At 46.0% G+C, this 17,373-nt stretch overlaps 1 protein-coding gene across 6 annotated transcripts in view; it reads right to left on the minus strand.

Annotated features, from left to right (window-relative positions):
- UNC13B (unc-13 homolog B) overlaps nucleotides 1–17,373 on the minus strand; it is a 233,571-nt gene that overhangs the window by 22,103 nt on the left and 194,095 nt on the right. For 4 of the 6 annotated variants that reach the window (XM_063650170.1, XM_054500700.2, XM_054500696.2 and 1 more), the window contains 10 exons: nucleotides 14,019–14,065; nucleotides 10,581–10,659; nucleotides 7,840–7,914; nucleotides 6,794–7,013; nucleotides 5,342–5,569; nucleotides 4,598–4,739; nucleotides 2,397–2,566; nucleotides 1,843–1,958; nucleotides 1,339–1,502; nucleotides 549–699 (listed from right to left, as the gene is read on the minus strand). In XM_063650170.1, the coding sequence (XP_063506240.1) occupies nucleotides 549–699; nucleotides 1,339–1,502; nucleotides 1,843–1,958; nucleotides 2,397–2,566; nucleotides 4,598–4,739; nucleotides 5,342–5,569; nucleotides 6,794–7,013; nucleotides 7,840–7,914; nucleotides 10,581–10,659; nucleotides 14,019–14,065 (1,392 nt within the window). Of the gene's footprint in view, nucleotides 1–548; nucleotides 700–1,338; nucleotides 1,503–1,842; nucleotides 1,959–2,396; nucleotides 2,567–4,597; nucleotides 4,740–5,341; nucleotides 5,570–6,793; nucleotides 7,014–7,839; nucleotides 7,915–10,580; nucleotides 10,660–14,018; nucleotides 14,066–16,451; nucleotides 16,475–17,373 lie in introns of all 6 variants that reach the window. The other 2 variants (XM_054500698.2, XM_054500697.2) reach the window with 1 other exon arrangement.

Genomic DNA, 17,373 nt, shown 5'->3' on the forward strand with positions numbered 1-17,373 from the left:
GTTCTGGCCAAGCCCAGGTGGTACCACCCCCAATCACCTTCTCTTCTTTATCTGTGTCTGAGGAGAGGCTATTAGTATAGTCCGCATACCCATAAGGAAACAGGAAACAAGGTTCATCTATCAAAATGGTAGCTATCTGAATTTTAAGCACATCAAGTAACTCTATAGGACCAGCCAAGAAAAATCAAACTTGGCTGGGCACGGTGGCTCACGTCTGTAATCCCAGCCCTTTGGGAGGCCGAGGTGAGTGGATTACCTGAGGTCAGGAGCTCTAGACCAGCCTGGCCAACATGGCAAAACCCCCGTCTCTACTAAAAGCACAAAAATTATCCAGGCGTGGTGGTGGGTGCCTGTAATCCCAGCTACTTGGGAGGCTGAGAGAGGAGAATCGCTTGAACTCAGGAGGTGGAAGTTGCAGCGAGCCGAGATCACGCCACTGTACTCCAGCCTGGGCAACAGAGCGAGACTCTGTCTCAAGAAAAAAAAAAAAAAATCAAACTTTATTAATTGGTAACAAATGCAGACATATGTGTTTACATGATACTTACCCCAAAGTTGGAGGCTGCAAAGCGATCAGATGCAGAGACATTGGTAGAGGCAGTTGTGTGGGCATAGTAGGCATTGATGTTGGCCAGTAAGGTGCTCATCACTGCTGGCACACCAGGACACATGTACTTGGATGATAAACATGCAAAGTGCCTGAAAAACACAGCACCCTCAGCCTCAAAGACTCTTCAGGGCTTGCAGCAAAAACCAAGCAGGAACTCTAAAAGTTTATGAGATAAATGAAGCACAGCCAGGGCAATTGCTGCCCTCTGCTTGCCTAGGGCTGCTTTCTGCGCACAGCTCTAAGGGCAGCCTCACTGACAGAAAGGCTACCCTGCTTCTCATAGCAATCTGGAATTCCCATTCAAGAAGTCCTGGTCAACTCCATACACAGCTGCTTTCCCTGAAGTTTAGTGTCCTCTTTGACCTCCCAGGCCAGTCTAGGCCAAACCGGTTGTCACAAACACATGTACACGAGCACACATACCCTGTCTGCTCAGGCCTGTGATGTCTAGGCAGGTTTGTCCTTGCATACTCTCACACGCCTTTTTCCCTGCAGAGTTCCCTCAACTCTGAGGCAGACAGAAATAACTTTTCTGTGAGTTACAACATTCCCTTTCTACATATAACCTTCTTGTCTTGGGGCATAGACCCATCCCACCCAGCTCAGAGAGGAAAGTAAAGGAATCACTGCGTGCTACCCCACTAAGGACCTGCCCATCATGTCAGTGTGCCTTAATTAGCCACCCCAGCGATTAGTAGCCACTTCCCAGTGCCCCAGCAGAGACTCACGTCATGGCCTGATATATGGACTCAATGCCATAACGCATGGCAAATTCATCCACAATTTCTTGGGCTGTCTCATCAAAGTACACCTTCCAGGCATCGTCTCCTCGAGCTTCAGGGATGCGGACTCCTCCACTGCCCTGAATGTCTGTGAGGTAATGGAAAAGATTCTGCAGGAGACAGAGCAGAGAAAGGGAATGGGTTAAACACATATGAAAAACAAAAACAAACTTGGTGGTAAAGCCCAGAAGAATGTGCACAAGGTTCCACAGAAATTCTGTCCTTCCAGTCATTGCTCAGTTCCTCCTGTGGCCCCAGTAGGCTGTTCTCCCATTAGTGGAAGAGAATGCAGTCTGAGTTCAGTCACTCGGACTCCCCAGGGTAGCAGAGTGAATCAAGGATAAAATTTAAAATGGGCCTCGGATTCCAACCACCTAGCAATCCTACTTATGTCCAAAGGCCTCTCCCAGCACTGCTTTCTGATCCCCCACCTACCAAGGGCTGGCTCACCTCATGGAGGCACGTGTACTGCACGTGATATGGGGCTACTTTCTCCTCCCCCTTGATCTCCACACTGATTTGTAGTCGGATAGCCCCTGAGACGGCGGATTTGTCTGTCCTCTTCTCTAGGAAGGAAAGAAGACTGGAGATTGACACCAATGCAACTAGACAGCATAGATAGTTCCATTCTGGCTTAACCCAAGGAAAAGAAGGGGCCAACCCAAGGACTCACCAAATAGGGTGAATCACTCCAGTGACCACATATTCCACAAGTACCCTTGAACTAGCTGGGTAGGAGAACAGGAGTGTGGAGGGGGGACAAAGGCACTAGTATGAAGATTAAAGGGCCTTCTGAAACCTAGAGAATGTTCAGCCAGAGTGAGTCACAGCCACTGCCACTCCTCTGTCCCCCATCCCTCCCCACAGTCAGTTCTTTGCAGGTGAGACAGGCTCTGTATAGAGGTATGCTTTGGGGACAGATGGTGGTTTTGGTAGAAGGACTATTCCCAGGTCCCCTTCATGCTCTCCCTTCCAAGCAACTTTCTCAGGTCCAGTTTCCTCACCCAAGTTGTACCAGACGTCCATCTCGCCACTTAGGGTCCGAACCTCAATGATGGTTTGGCCAAGGAAATCATCGGACTCTCGCTTTAGGCGTTGCTTTACTCTTGACTTGATGTCATCATCCTCATCCCACACACGCACCTTAATGCGGTCAGAGGAGTTGTGGCACTCACTGTGAGAGAATTAGGCAGGCTCTGTTAGGGGCAGACCCAGTAGCACCAAATCCTGTTACTTCCTATTCCCTCCCAAAAGCTCCGACAGCTGCACTTGAGGCCCTGGAAGAGAAGTCAGAGGACAGCAGTACAAAAGTTCCAAGAAAGTTGGGCTATCCTAGCAAATGACTCTTCATTCCTCGGCCTGGGTGGCTCTATCTACCACTGTACAGTTCTTATTGTCCTAGAACAAAGGGCAAGGGATGGAGGGAAGAGTAATTCAGGTCAATTCTGACTTCCTATACAGCTAGCTGTATCAGCAACACCAAGAGGAAAATAGCTAGACATGCCACGGAGCTCCAGGAAGCAACTGCTAGCTCCATCCTCAGAGCCCAAGACATGAAGTCAGTAAAGGTGCTAGACATGTCCATGGTAGGCCCATATGGTTATAACTGTTTGGCTTTCTATCTAACTCTCTCATCTGCCTAACTATGTGCTTGGTGAGCTTCTATATTAGCCTATCATATCCCATTGAATTGTCATCTCCTCTATCGGGTTTGCTTTGGAGAAAGGAGTTTTCCCAGGTCTTCTCTCAAGCTCTCCTCTCCAACAGTTGCTTTCTGGGATCTGTTGTTTCACCCAAAAGTTGTAACTGGCAAAATTTGCTCTTCCTTTTCCTATGTTCTTATGTTATCTTTCCACATTCCATTAAAATATTACAGTATAACCACCGCTCTGTAAGAAGATAATAGACAAATCAACAAGGAGCTTCTTGAAGCGAGGGATTGTTCTATTCATTTTTGGATAAACTATATTATGTATAGTGTCTCGTACAGAATATGAGCTTAATAAACTGTTCACTAAAAGTGGGCAAAAACGACCAAGAGCTAGTTCATTTTAAATTAGTCATAAGAAGAATTCAAGCAGGGACTATTCAGATTCTCAAACAGGTGTTTCTCCTAGTAGCTATTAATATTATCTCTGGATTAGAGATTAATTTTACTATATCCTAATCCCTTTATTTTTCTTTTCTCTTTTTAGACGGAGTCTCACTCTGTCACCAGGCTGGAGTACAGTGGCATGATCTTGGTGCACTGCAACGTCTGCCTCCCAGGTTCAGGGGATTCTCTTCCCTCGGCCTCCCGAGTAAGCTGGGACTACAGGCACCTGCCACCATGCCTGGCTCATTTTTGTATTCTTAGTAGAGATGGGGTTGTGCCATGCTGGCCAGTCTGGTCTGGAACTCCTGACCTCAGGTGATCTGCCTGCCTCGGCCTCCCAAAGTGCTGGGATTACAGGTGTGAGCCACCACGCTGGCCCTAATCCCTTTCTACATGAATCTTCTGAGGAGCCAACAGAAGGAGGCCTCTACATAGCCAGCCTGCTTGGCTGATTCACATCCAAAATCCTGACCCTAGGCCTTATTAGGGAGCGACAAAGCATGTGGATTCTCAGACATTAGTCTGCCATTTTTCAATAACCATCCTTTACTGTCATAAGAAATAGTTTGTAAGAAAGTGAGAATAAAAAAATGAGTGAGGGTAGAAGCTGAGGCAGGAAGAAACACTACCTTTATGGGAAACAGCAACTTCTTCAGAACCCAGATTTCCACTTTCAAGCCAGAATTACACAGTTTTAGGACAAGGACACTCCCTCCCCACTCCTTATAAGAGCCTTCCTTATGAGAGCCTAACCCTACTGTACCTTCCTAGGCAAGGGTAGGAGGTACAATAAGGCAGTCAGTCCCTGGTTCTGTCACTGAGCAGTAAAGTAGTAAAATCTTTCTACTGCTAGAAAAAGCAGGATGGGGTGCCCTAGGGCCCCTTTAATAGCCCTGGTGAAGACAGGGCATGGGCACAGTAACCTTGACACAACAGGTCATGAGAAGAAAACCAGAGAAAGAATGGCTGATGTCTGAGTGAAGCATGCGAGAAATGAGTTTTCTCCCCTGCCTTTGCCCAGTCTTCAAGCTCAAGCCCAGAATGGCAGGATGTGATCCTGCTCCCCCAATACACACAGTCCCAGGTAAGACAAAGTTCTCTGTGACTTACAAATGGAACTTTTCCTCCCAAACAGGATTCAAGTTTCCAAAAATGGTCTTGGTACGCTTCTTAGTCTTGCTGACTTGCACAGTCACGTAAGGGTCACTGGATCCTGTTTTGTCCTTGGCTTGTAGGCCCTGGGCACACACCACTGCAACCCAAGCATGTATTATAGGAGGCTTCAGAGTCGTTCAGAAGCCCCCCACAGCACTACTCATATGCTCTCCATCTTAGAGCAGTCTATGCTCCTTGCACAGATACCATAATCCCATTCCTCCATATTTATTCTTCATCCTGGGCCACCAGCCTTTCCCTTAAAGCCGAAGCATCCCATCTCCCTACCCAAGCCCTAACTGACCACTTATCTCTACATTGGTCCTTATACCCTCTGATATATACATGCTTCAGCCCCACCCAGTTAGCAAACCACTGGTTAACTACTCCCTGGTCCCCTGCCCTTCCCCTTCCCCCTCCCCCCACCTCTTATAATATCAAACTGTTAGCCAAGTCTACAGCGTTAGGTTGTTAGCAAATCCTTGTATTATGGTTCATGTTGTTTGCAGATAGCAATCTTGCCTCTCCGGCACCAGGGTCTAGGTAAGGAGAAGTGATGAATAATAAGGCCTTTCCTTCCCAGTGATTTCCTTTTTCTTTCTCCCCAATCCCTTGCTCCCTCACGCTCCGGATGTTTCTTCCCCAGTCTCCTCCCCATAGCCCAAGCCTTCCTGTCCCCTCAAACTGTGTCCTGCTCACCAGTAATGGTGATCTTGGCCGACCATTTGGAGGTGCCATCCAGTACACTCTGCTTCACTGTTTTCATCTGCTGCACATGGGCAGCTTTGTTCACTGTGAAGACGTCCCGGATAACTTCAAAGATCTCTGGCTTATTTCGCTCTCGGATCTTCATGCGGTCCTTCATGGCCATGATAATGTTCTGGGTCCGGTCCTCAGCTCCATGTTTACAGCTCTTTTCTGCAGCCCCTGAAGGTGGCCAGGAACACAACAGGTCACCTACCAGACCAAGGATTGAGCTGAGGAATGGGGCCTGGGAGAGGCTGCAGAGCAGTGGAGAAACTATGCAGCCAGCCTGGTTAGTAGTTCTCAGCAATCAAGCAAGGGCCCTCTGGCACCTGCACTTGCCACCCCTTCATGATGGGTTTTGGCCATGTCATTACTAGCATTTGTCTTCAGGCAGTCTTTTCAGAGCCCATCTCTTCTGCTGACTCTGTCCTACCTGTCTCTTCACGTCTAACTTAGCCATGCCATTGGCACCAATTTGAGGCTCTTCAAAGGACATTTTCCATGAATAATTGCTCAAGGCCTCTCCCTGGTCCCCTTGTATATGTCATAGCTGTCCTTGGGATAATGAAGTACTTGTGGGTCTAGAGGTGACCTTCCCTTCTCCTAGCACAATCTTTAAAGCTTTCAGTGCTACAGCTTGGCTTGTGGGTAATACCTGGGAGGTCTGGAGGGCAGGAAAATAGTTTCCCACTTCCTTCACCCCTGCTTTTCCTGGGGTCCAGCCACAGTGAGTGCAAGCCCAGCAGGAGGGGAGCAAGGACATATGAACTTTGAGAGCTACCATTTTCTCTGACAAGAATTTGTTGCTTTTCCTGCTCCTATTCTCCCCACTCCATCATGGCAGGACAAGTCATATATTTAGCCAAGGCCGTGGGAGTCTGGTATACTTTCCTCTTGGACCTCTACCAGATGCATTTGACATTTCTATTTCTGGCACTATTGTCTAAAAACAAGTAATGAATGCTGCCTTCCCTGAGTCCTAGATTCTAGGCTTCAGGAGGTTCCTCTGTGGGGCCTGGAACCCCACAAAACTCTATTTCTTTCCTCTCATTAGTCTCAGATCCTGATGCTTTTGTCATTTGGACAATAAGGCCACTGTGCTGTATACACTACAAAGCTCAGTCTCTGGGATCAACTGAATCCTATAAGATTCTAGCTACACTAGAAGGCCACAGAAAGCTCAAATAATTTTTCCTAAAGGTGCTTAAGAAGGTAGTGTAAGACCTGTTATTTGGAAAGGCAATGCCCCTTGATTCAGAATCCTACCTTCTCTGAAATGGATAGGGCTTCAGAATCAGGTGGACTGGGGGAATGATTGGTTCAGCCATCCCAGCTCTTTGCTGCAGACTATTTTGGAAAGCCCCTGCTGCCCCACTCCCCGCCCCTCACCCGCAGGGCACTCACGCTGCAGGCAGTCAGCATTGAGCAGATCCTGGCACTTCTCATGGCACTTGACTCCACATTCGCTGCAGCGCATGCCTTGCCGGGCAATGCCCCAGAGCAGGCCTTCACACTCATAGCAGTAGGTTGGGGTAGTGGCCGTCCAGACCTCAAAGTTATGAGGAGTGGTGCACGAAATAGGGTAGATTAAGGCCTGCAGGGTTTTCTTATACACATGGGATTTCTGAAAGACACATACCCCATCCCATGATTTTTGGTTTTTGTTTGTTTTGAGACAGAGTCTTGCTCTGTTGCTCAGGCTGGAGTGCAGTGGTACGATCTCGGCTCATTACAACCTCCATCTCCCAGGTTCAAGCAATTCTCCTGCCTCAGCCTCCAAGTAGCTGGGATTACACGCACATGCTACCATGCCCAGCTAATTTTTGTATTTTTAGTAGAGACAGGGTTTCACCATGTTGGTCAGGCTTGTCTCGAACTCCTGACCTCAAGTGATCCACCTGCCTCGGCCTCCCAAAGTGATGGGATTACAGGCATGAGCCAACAAGCCTGGTCCCCATGACTTTTGGATTCTGCAGGGAGATACCAGAACTGAGACCCTGTGGGACAATCAGGACCTTGATTTCGTGTCTCCTCTGGCAATGGAGAAGATGCTCTATCCTGGCCCAGCCCATAGCCCAGCCTAGCAGAATGAGGCCCACAATACAGTGTGCTCCTGGTTGTCCAACACAGGTTGGACCTGATGCTGGATCCGAGCCTTGTTCCAGCATTCACACTTTCTAAGAAAACAGAAGGTACTAGGTCCATCATGAAACCCTGAGTTCAGTGATCACACCCTTCAACATGAGACTTGGGCTTACCCTCTGATCTAGACTTGCTTAGAGTCTTTCCCAGTGTGGAAAACTAACACCTGATGCTATCTATCTTTTTCATCAGCAATGTGTGTCCAGCACTCTTGAATTCCCAGAATTCCCAATTATTAATAGCATGGCTACAGAGATGATTACCAGTCCTGAGGCCAGTGGACTTACGAAAGCACTTGGGACACTTACCAGCTCTTCGTCCTTAAGAGAAGTGCGTGTAGCCATTGCAGAAGTGATTCCTGCCTTCCGAGACTGGACCAGTGACTGTCAGGGAAGATCTGCTGTTAGCCCTGACCACTGCCAAGGGCTGGCAAAGTCCGGGGGAGGGAGCTTCAGTGACCAAAGCCACTTGACTATAGCTTACTACAGTACTTTCTATTTTTATTGTCACTCACAGCAACTGCCCTAACAGGTGACAAGTGTCCCAGGTTAAGATGCAAAAACCAAGGCCCTCAGGGGGCTGCTCTATGTTAGAAGAGCACTTTCTTCAGGGTATCTATCATCCAAAGAGTTTCTTTTTCTCTCACTCTTCTTAGTGTCCTACCCCACAGAAACTCCTTGTTTATGGGAAGGCAAAGGAAAGTGAAAAGCTTAGAACTATAGTAGGAAACAGGTAATTAAGAATAACAGAGAAACACAACTCTGTCAGAGTCACATTCAAGAGCCATTATGGAGAAAAATGATTCCATGCAAACCTCTATACCTTGGCACCTCCCCAAGCCCACATAATCCCTGGGTGGCTGCAGAGGCCAGCAGGCCTACAAGTAGGGCACTTGGCAAGTGAAAGGGGCATTGAAGCCTCAGTCAAATCAAGCAGGACAGAGGGTTAAGTCTGAGAGCTGGGGCTGCCTTGCTAGCCACACTCTTGCATAGGGGTCCCATGTATCTGCCAAACCCAAGCTTTAGGGGCAGCCCCTGGAGAGGCACATGGTTTCCTAAAGGCAGAGGACACTGAGAAGGCAGAAGTCATAATATCAGCCTAAGCAGGAGGAACAGCTGGGAAGGGCCCAAGTGATTAGGGATGCGGATTTTGTTTGTTTGTTTGTTTTGAGACAGTGTCTTGCACTGTCGCCCAGGCAGGAGTGCAGTGGTACGATCTCGGCTCATTGCAACCGCCGCCTCCTGGGTTCAAGCGATTCTCCTGCCTCAGCCTCCCGAGTAGCTGAGATTACAGGTACCCGCCACCACGGCCAGCTAATTTTTTTGTATTTTTAGTAGAAACAGGGTTTCACTATGTTGGTCAGGCTGGTCTTGAACTCCTGACCTTGTGATCCACCCGCCTCAGCCTCCCAAAGTGCTGGGATTACAGGCATGAGCCACCGCAACCAGCCAGGGATGCAGACTTTTAAAGAGGATGAGAAAGGGCTCTGGAGACACTCACCATAGCCTGTGTAGAGGACAGCAGAGAAAGGAACAACATGATGTTAAAGACCCGAAAGGGCATGAAAACTTTCAGAGGCAACTGAGAGGTTCTTCCCTATAGTCCAAAGCCGGGAGCATTTCCCAATCCACTCTGCTTCTGTCCACTAAAAACTGTCTTCAACCCAGACCACTGGCCAGGACCCAAAGCCTAGAGTACCTACTCTAAGGAGTATTATGCAATAAAGCCAAAGATAGGGCAAAAGACAGAGAGGGATAGCAAGAAATAAACTAGATACTTGCTCGTGGGCAAACAGTGAGAAAGGATGAGGAAAAAAAGTAGGAAGAAGAGGAAGAGAAAAAAGAGGAGATGAGAGACATTAAGGAAAGGAAAATGGTATTGAAGAAGACATGGCATCAGAATTTATCTTCAACCAGCTAGATCAAGAGCTAGTGGAAGAAGAGGTACATTAGAAAGGAGGAGTCGGGCATGGTAGCTCACGCCTGTAATCCCAGTACTTTGGGAAGCTGAGGCGGGAGGATCACTTGAGCCCGGGAGTTTGAGACCAGCCTGGGTAACAGGGACTCTGTCTCTATATAAAAAAAAAAAAAAAAAAAAGAAAGAAAGAAAGAGAGAGAAAGGAGAAGATGAACAAATGGTAAGAAATAATGAAACGGAAGAAAAATGATGAAGAGAAAATGGCAGATGATACTTTCATTCAGCCAACTAAGGAGGGAGAAACTAGTGGAGCAGGAAATGGGGAAGAGGGAAGAGGAGTGGTTAGGAAAAACAATAGATAGAATAGAGAGAAAAAAAGAAAACAGAAACAGAAAATGGTAATAAGGGAAAAGGGTCCACATTTAACTGAACCCTTACACCCGATTTCTAGCTTTAGAGCTCTGAGACAGCCTGCCTCACTTCACCCTCAACTACCCACAAGGCTACAGAAAATTCCTTGGGCTGTTTGTGCCTCAGAAGGTATGACCCAGAATGGGGCTTCTGGTCATCCTGGGAGGATGGGATGGAGGCCCTGGGATCAGCTTTAACTCTTAAGCCTGTTTCAATTCAATTCCACAAATTTTTATCATTGCCTCTCAGTGCCTGACACTAGGTTACAGAGATAGTCTCAAAAGCCTATGTCTTGAGAAGAGACTTTTGCTTGACTTCCAAGAAGGCATCAAGCTCCAGTCATGCTCATCCCATACCAAGCTCAATGATCAAGAAGTCAAGGGCTGGAGGCAGTTTCCATTACAGGTCATCAAAGAAGGCTGTAGAGATACCTATGAGAGTTAGATGCCTATAGGAAGACACAAAATCCTAACTTTGAGAGCCCAAGCCACAAATATTCCAGGTAGGAGCTTGAGCTAATAAATTCAGGACTCTGACTAGGGAGTGAGGTAGAACACAGTCCCCGTGAAGCCATTGCTAAGTCTCCGAAGGCTTTAAATGATTGATCATCAGATCAATTTGAGTCATTAAATGGACAACTTCCAATCCTGACAGCTTGCCAAGGCCCAATGAGGGATACCCCAAGGCTACTGCCTACGCCTGCACAAGAGTCTTCACTCACCAGATCACTGACAAGTGGCAGTGGCTTCTTTCTGCGTAAATCTGGCATGCTGTCAATGCCATAGAGCCCTCCGGCTGGCCTGAGGAGAGAAGAAAATATGTCAGGACCTTCAGTCTTGCTTTGAGTTAACTGGTGGGTTCAGTGTTCCATTCACGTTGCTCTCCCTCTCCCCAGAGGAAGAAGAACTGACCTCTACCATGTGCCTTTGAGATGGGAAGGAAAGACAGAAAGTCAGGGAAATAAAGCCATGGAAGAGTGAGCAATAGAATCTGTTCTCACAGTACTCCTCAGTGTCTCTTACAGTTTCAGCTGAGGACTGAGGCTCTTTTATCCCACAGTGGTAGTTCAAGGCATTTCAATTTATTTGAAGGCACTTTTGTGCTCCATAAGGCAAGGTAGGAATTGGCACTCAAGAGGGCCTCTCTCCACATTCAGGGCAAAGACACTGCTCCCCAAAGATAAATCTTGCCAAGGCTGTGCTAGAACAGAACCCACAGGGTGGCTCTACGGCAAGAGTCTAGGTGAGTAAGACTATACCAGACAATGGCACACAAAAGGAGACCGTCTCCATCCAAGAGTAAAAGAGTCACCAGTTCTGTCTACCTATGCCTCCTGAAGAAAAGCCTTCTCTATGGAGAAAGGAGCCCTCATAATCAAGTGTAAGTAGGGGAGGTGGTATGAGAGACTTCCAAAAAACCACTTAAGGGAAGAAAAAACAAAACAAAACACCATTTAGGAAGGAAACAGCAAAGGGACTGTGTGAGTGTGGCCTAGCCCTATGGACACATCAACAGAGCCTGGGGAAAAATTACAGCTACAGCAGCTGGACATTTCTAAAACTTTTATACTTTTTCTATACCGATTAATTTTATTGTTCTTTTATAGCAATATGCAATAAAAACAGAAAATGTTCCTAAAAGAAACTACACTGAGATAACCTGGATTTTAACTCCAGTTCTTCTATTAATGTACTATGTCTTCTCCCAAAATTCCTTCTTCACTTTGGGCCCTGGTGACACTTCTATAAAATGAGATGGATGAGCAACAAAAAACTCTCTGGCCTTAATGAAAAGAACTCATGTACTTGGTTTTAATGAGAGCAAAGAGGTTGGGAAAGTTGGGTAGCTGGGCTGTATACCACGGCTGGTCTAAAGACAGAAATATCCCAATAGAAAAAGTAGGTACTTGTAGCTATCTAGGCAAAGAATGGCACCACAAATTGGGTCAAGTCCAGGAGTTGAAACAGGCCACTCAATGTGCTGATTTCTAATAAAACAGCTCCCTGAACATAGGCAGTGGGCTTTGTTTTTAATGAGATTACCAGACTGAGGGAAGTTCTATACTTAGGACAGCTTCTAAGGACTAAGGTGAAAGAAAAGGAAGAAAGACAATAGGGAATTATTTAGAAAACTACTACATGGCTACATTTAAAAATAGTCTGGATACGTCCCATTGACATGTATGTATTTTACAATTATTAGAAGGAAAAAAACTAAAGATCACTGAAGAAGCAACTGATGCCACAACTTTGTAGCTAATTCTAGAAACTACAATATGTATCTCTTAAGGCAAGAAGTTTTTTTTTAAACATAAATGATCTTTCAATAAAAGAAGAAGGGGGTAGCTCATTCAATGATTCACCCTTGATTAAAAGAAGACAAACTAAAAAAAAAAAAAACAAAAACAGATACTGACAAAGCTGCAGAGAAAAGAGAACACTTATACACTGTTGGCAGGAGTGTAAATTAGTTCAACCATTGTGGAAAGCAGTGTGGCGATTCCTCAAAGAACTAAAAACAGAACCACCATTCGACTCAACAATCCCATTATTGGGTATATACTCAAAGGAATATAAAGTGTTCTACCATGAAGACAGATGGATGAGTATGTTCGCTGCAGCATTATTCACAATAGCAAAGACATGGAATCAAGCTAAATGCCCATCAGTGGCAGACTGGATAAAGAAAATGTGATACATATATACCGCAGTATACTATGTGGCCATAAAAAAGAACGAGATCATGTCCCTTGCAGGAACATGGCTGGAGCTGGAGGCCACTATTCTTAGCAAACTAATGCAGGAACAGAAAACCAAACACTGCATGTTCTCTCTTATAAGTGGGAGCTAAATGATGAGAACACATGGACACAAAGAGGCTAACAACAGACACAGGCCTACTTGAGGGTGAAGGGTAGGAGGAGGGAGAGGAACAGAAAAAGTAACTATTGTTATAGTACTTGGGTGATGAAATAATCTGTACAATAAATTCCTGTGACACGAGTTTAACTATATAACAAACCTGCACATGTACCCCTGAACCTAAAACAAAAGTTAAAAAAAATTTTTTTTTTTTAAAGATGACAAATTGCAAGGGAAAGGAGCATGTAAAAATGTAGTAGATCATCTACCTGATCTTTCTTCTTCCCTGGCCACAAGAGGAAGCAACTACTGAGAATTCTGATGTCAGAAGCCTTTGTAGGAAAAAGGGAAAAGGAAGGTCCAGATAACTAATTGGTGGTATTTGTGGGAAGGAGTGGGGAATGGGAAGGTACTTGAACTCTCTTCTCTCTTTAAGAACAGTCAGTTACAGGCTACATTGAGCAGCTTAAAATGACTCTGGTACAATCACATGGGTCTGAAACTCCCAAACAAGAAGCACGGACAGAACACACAGAGCTCAGAAAGGGATGTTACTTATGTCCTGACTACAGTAGAATGGAATAAGTAGATGACTCACAACAGCTGGAGCAGGACCAAGCCTAGGGAGTAACTTAATCAGCCACACATCAACAATGGAATAGAATGAATAAGATCTAGTATTGATAGCACAGCAGGGTGACTACAGTCAACAACAATTTATTGCACATTTTAAAATAACAAAAAGAGTATAAGTGGATTGTAACAAAAAGAAAGGATAACTGCTTGAAGTGATGGCTACCCCATTTACCCTGATGTGAGTATTACACACTGTATGCCTGTATCAAAATATCCAATGTAACCCATAAATAGACACACCTAGTATGTACCTACAAAAATTAAAAAACAAATGAAATGGAAAGAAAATGTTTCCAAATGCAGATATTTTTCTAATTTTTCTAATTTCCTTTTTGTTCTTTGTTCCTTTTTGTTCTACTTAAAGAGTATTTCACCACTATGAAAAGATGGACCAGAAATTATAGAGGCAAGGATGAGAAGGCCCCAAAGCTCCCTCCCCTGCCCCAGGGTAACCATTCTGCAAAGTTCCCTCTTCTGCCTCCGAGGAATCCATCAGCAGAGTTCTCTCCTCCGCCTCAGAGAACCAACCAACCTATAGTGGAACCTTTTCCTTCCCCAGGATGCAGCTTATGAAGCTGTTTCCCCTGCTTCCCAGGGGAAAAGCTAAAAGCGTCAAGAGATGCTGAATAAAATCCACAGAAACCTTGCAGTGAATTACTTACCCTTCCGGGAGCCACTGAGGCAGAGAGGGGTCACCATCATCTGGAATCTTTAAAAAGAGATAGGAAACAAGTTACATCCTGGGAAAGATGGGAGATTGCCTGTAATCTGAGCAGCAAGCAGTAGAGTACAAGCCCAGAGCAGTGTAAGTCACATTCACCATGTGGTGACAGCCTGTCTGACATCTAAACCAATGTCCTGATCAGCCAGGGCAACAAGCAGGCTGCCGAAATGAGTGGTACCTGTCTCCTTGGTGAATAGGAAATAAGGCAAAGCTCACTGAGGTCCCAGGGCTAAAGTCTACTGGAATGGCAGAACTCATATCACTCTTATATGAGCCATTAGTATAGACAGCAGTAAACCAAGCACAGGAGAAGGGCCTACTTAGGCTTCCAGGCCTCACTAAAGCAAAAGGACACCTTCATATAGATTCCAGTCTTCTTCCAGCTATATTCCTAAACTCCCTTAATGTCCCAGAGTCAGACCTGGTCTCTCTGGATTCCTATCTCATTTTGTGGTTGGATTTAGTTTGGGTGCCTTGAACCTCTGACTCACTGACACTGAGCATATTCTCTCTATTTAATAAATTCTACATAACAAGAGAACCCAGGGTAGATTAGACACTTGGATTATCATTCTAGTGAATTCTATAGGCCCTAGAATGAGAAGTCGAAACTTGAGGCACCAAATAATTCAAGGAAGCGAACAGTTCAAAAATCACCTTTTAAAGGTTTCTGTACCAAAAGAAAACAAAATAAACAAAAGCAAATCCTTCAAGCAGCATGCAGAAAGGTCCAAAGCTGCCAGAGTGCTCCAGAGGTCCAATAGCACATGCTTTTTTCAGGCTAACAGGTCTGGGGCTTCCTGCCCCTCCTTGTTTTCTTCCACCCCCAACAACTTCCCTGCCTCCTAACTATCCTGGAGCAAATGAGCTCCAGAAGGGAGGCAGAATTAAGGTGCTTAGCTTTGAACAGTGAGTGATGTTTTGGAGAGCTAAAGTGGGGAGAAGTTATGGATACAATGAGGCAATACAGAGGAGAATAGGGACAGACAGGACGGAGCAAACGGTGATGGAAAAGTGAGGGAGAATTACCTGGGTCAGCAGTAGGCTCACATGAATTTTGGATTTAAGACACCTCTTAGGTTGTCTATGTTTTAATCAAGCCTATCTCCCTACTGACCAGAGCCCCCATTCCACCCCATCTGCCACCTATCCTTTCTATAGGTAGGATGATATTGGTAATGGGAGGGCCAGGTCCAAAAGGCAGCCAGAAGTGGCTGAAGCAAAAGACAATGGGGATAGTACAGAAGAAACAACAGTAGGTGGGAAGAAACAATGGTAGGTGGGAAGTAACAGAAAAGCTGCAAGTCTTCTAAGGTTGCTTATGGAAGGGGTAAGGGTTGAGTGTGGGGGAGCCAATCCCTAAATCCCCAGATCTTACCAACCAGAACTTATTTTCCCTCTGGAAATAGCCACTGTACTCAGCAGGTTCTTATTTCCTATCCAGAGTGAGATATTTGCCAGAAACCACTGGGCTTAAGGAAACAAAGTCACAAAAAGTCTTTGAGAACCTGGCTCAGATCATGCACATTTCCTGTGCTCAGAGGGGATAACAATATGTCTGCAAAAGCCTGCACACACAGTACACGCAACTTGTGTCTGAAGGAAACACATGGTGAGCATGGATCCTAGGCTTATGGCTTCAGAACATAAGCTTCAGAGTATTCAGTGACCTACAGAAACTCATCTGAGGAGGATTCACAGTGTTTACTATGGCCCAAATCACAGGCGAAGCAAACCCTCATGGTCTTCAAGAGCCAGTGCTTGCAAGCACAGGGCATTAGTATACTACGCATTCACATGGTTTGGGGAAACCACGTAACAGGTCTACAGAAGCTTGTGCTCAACAGAGAGGTCAGGAAGCCTGTTCAGAGCACAAGTACCTTCACACTTAGGGCCTCAGGCAAGAGGCAGGAAATGCCTGCAGCAAAGCCTGCTCTCAAATACAAAGTACACATGCGTGCTGGGCTCAGCCAAAGTTTTACAGCATATGCCAGAGTTTGCAGCAACAGGTAGAAAATGGACACACACTGAGCAGAGTGGGAGAAAAGGAGGGTAATCAGTGTCTGGGGGAGTCAAACTGAGTATAAGCACACACATGCTACGTTGAATGCACACCCATGCTGGTGCACACACATTCTCGCAGTGTGCTCCAGGGATATCTGCAGGAGCACACACAAGCAAGCAGCATGCACACAAACTGCTTTTCAGAAAAACAGACAGCATGAGCCAAAGCTCAGAGGCACAGATCATGCATGCACATGTGCATGTACACACACACACACACACACACATACACACACACATACAGTGCTCGGGAAGGAGGGGAGGAAAATAGACAAAAAAGGGTGACCCAAAGGGTCACAGGCACAACCTGAAGGGCTCCTCGCTTTCCTTCTGCAAGGAGAGAAAGAGTAGAAAAAAGGGCAGAAAGGTTAGTAGATTCAGTCCTATAAGTAGGGAACCCAAAGAAAATGCCAGCTAAACTCCAAGGGACATGGAAGAGAGGGAGAAGTCCTCGGGACAACTAGGCAGTTCATAGAGCCCAGCTGACTGGCTTCCAGAATCCTTCCTACCTGTATTTGCTGGCCCAGGATTTTTAGTTTGGAACATCCCTGGAGATGTTCCAAACTAAATCAAGGGACAAAATCTACCCAGGGGTTCCAGTCATCCTTTTCCCATTTCCAAAGTGGCCTGCATCAAGGGTCAGGGCTGCCAAAGTTGCAAGACCAGCTTTGTTACCAAGGACCACTCCAACAGACTATCTAAGCTGGTTGAGCACAGAGTGATTTCCTTCCTCAGAAGCCACATGAGCTTATTCTAGATCTGGTATAAGTCCTCAAACTCCAAAGGCCCTGGTGGCTGAGGCTTTTCTATTTTGCAGTGCAGGCTTGGCCATGCATTCACTCAATGAGCTCTGGCCCGTTTCTCAAACCTGAAATTAAGCTGGGCCAGGGTAGGGCCTGGAGTTAAGTCCAGGACCAGGATGCTGAATGGCTACAGGCCTGGGGGCATCGACTGGCTGCTTTCCTAATAGAAATCACAGTGATCTAGATGATAAAACCATGACTGCAGTCCCAAATCTGATTATTTATCAAACCCAGGACAATACTCTAAAGGAAACTGACACTTCCAGAAGGGTCCAATCAAGCCATAACAGGATAAAAATAAAGCCCAGAGATTACTCCTTTCCTATTCATCAGAGACTACATTGTCTTCTAGGCCATACACGGATAGGCCCACAGGCTTCCTTCTGTAAGGAAAGTCCACCGACCTTGGTCCATTAGTGCCCCTCC

This window comes from Pongo pygmaeus, chromosome 13 (assembly GCF_028885625.2).
Source record: "Pongo pygmaeus isolate AG05252 chromosome 13, NHGRI_mPonPyg2-v2.0_pri, whole genome shotgun sequence".
NCBI classification, from domain to species: domain Eukaryota; kingdom Metazoa; phylum Chordata; class Mammalia; order Primates; family Hominidae; genus Pongo; species Pongo pygmaeus.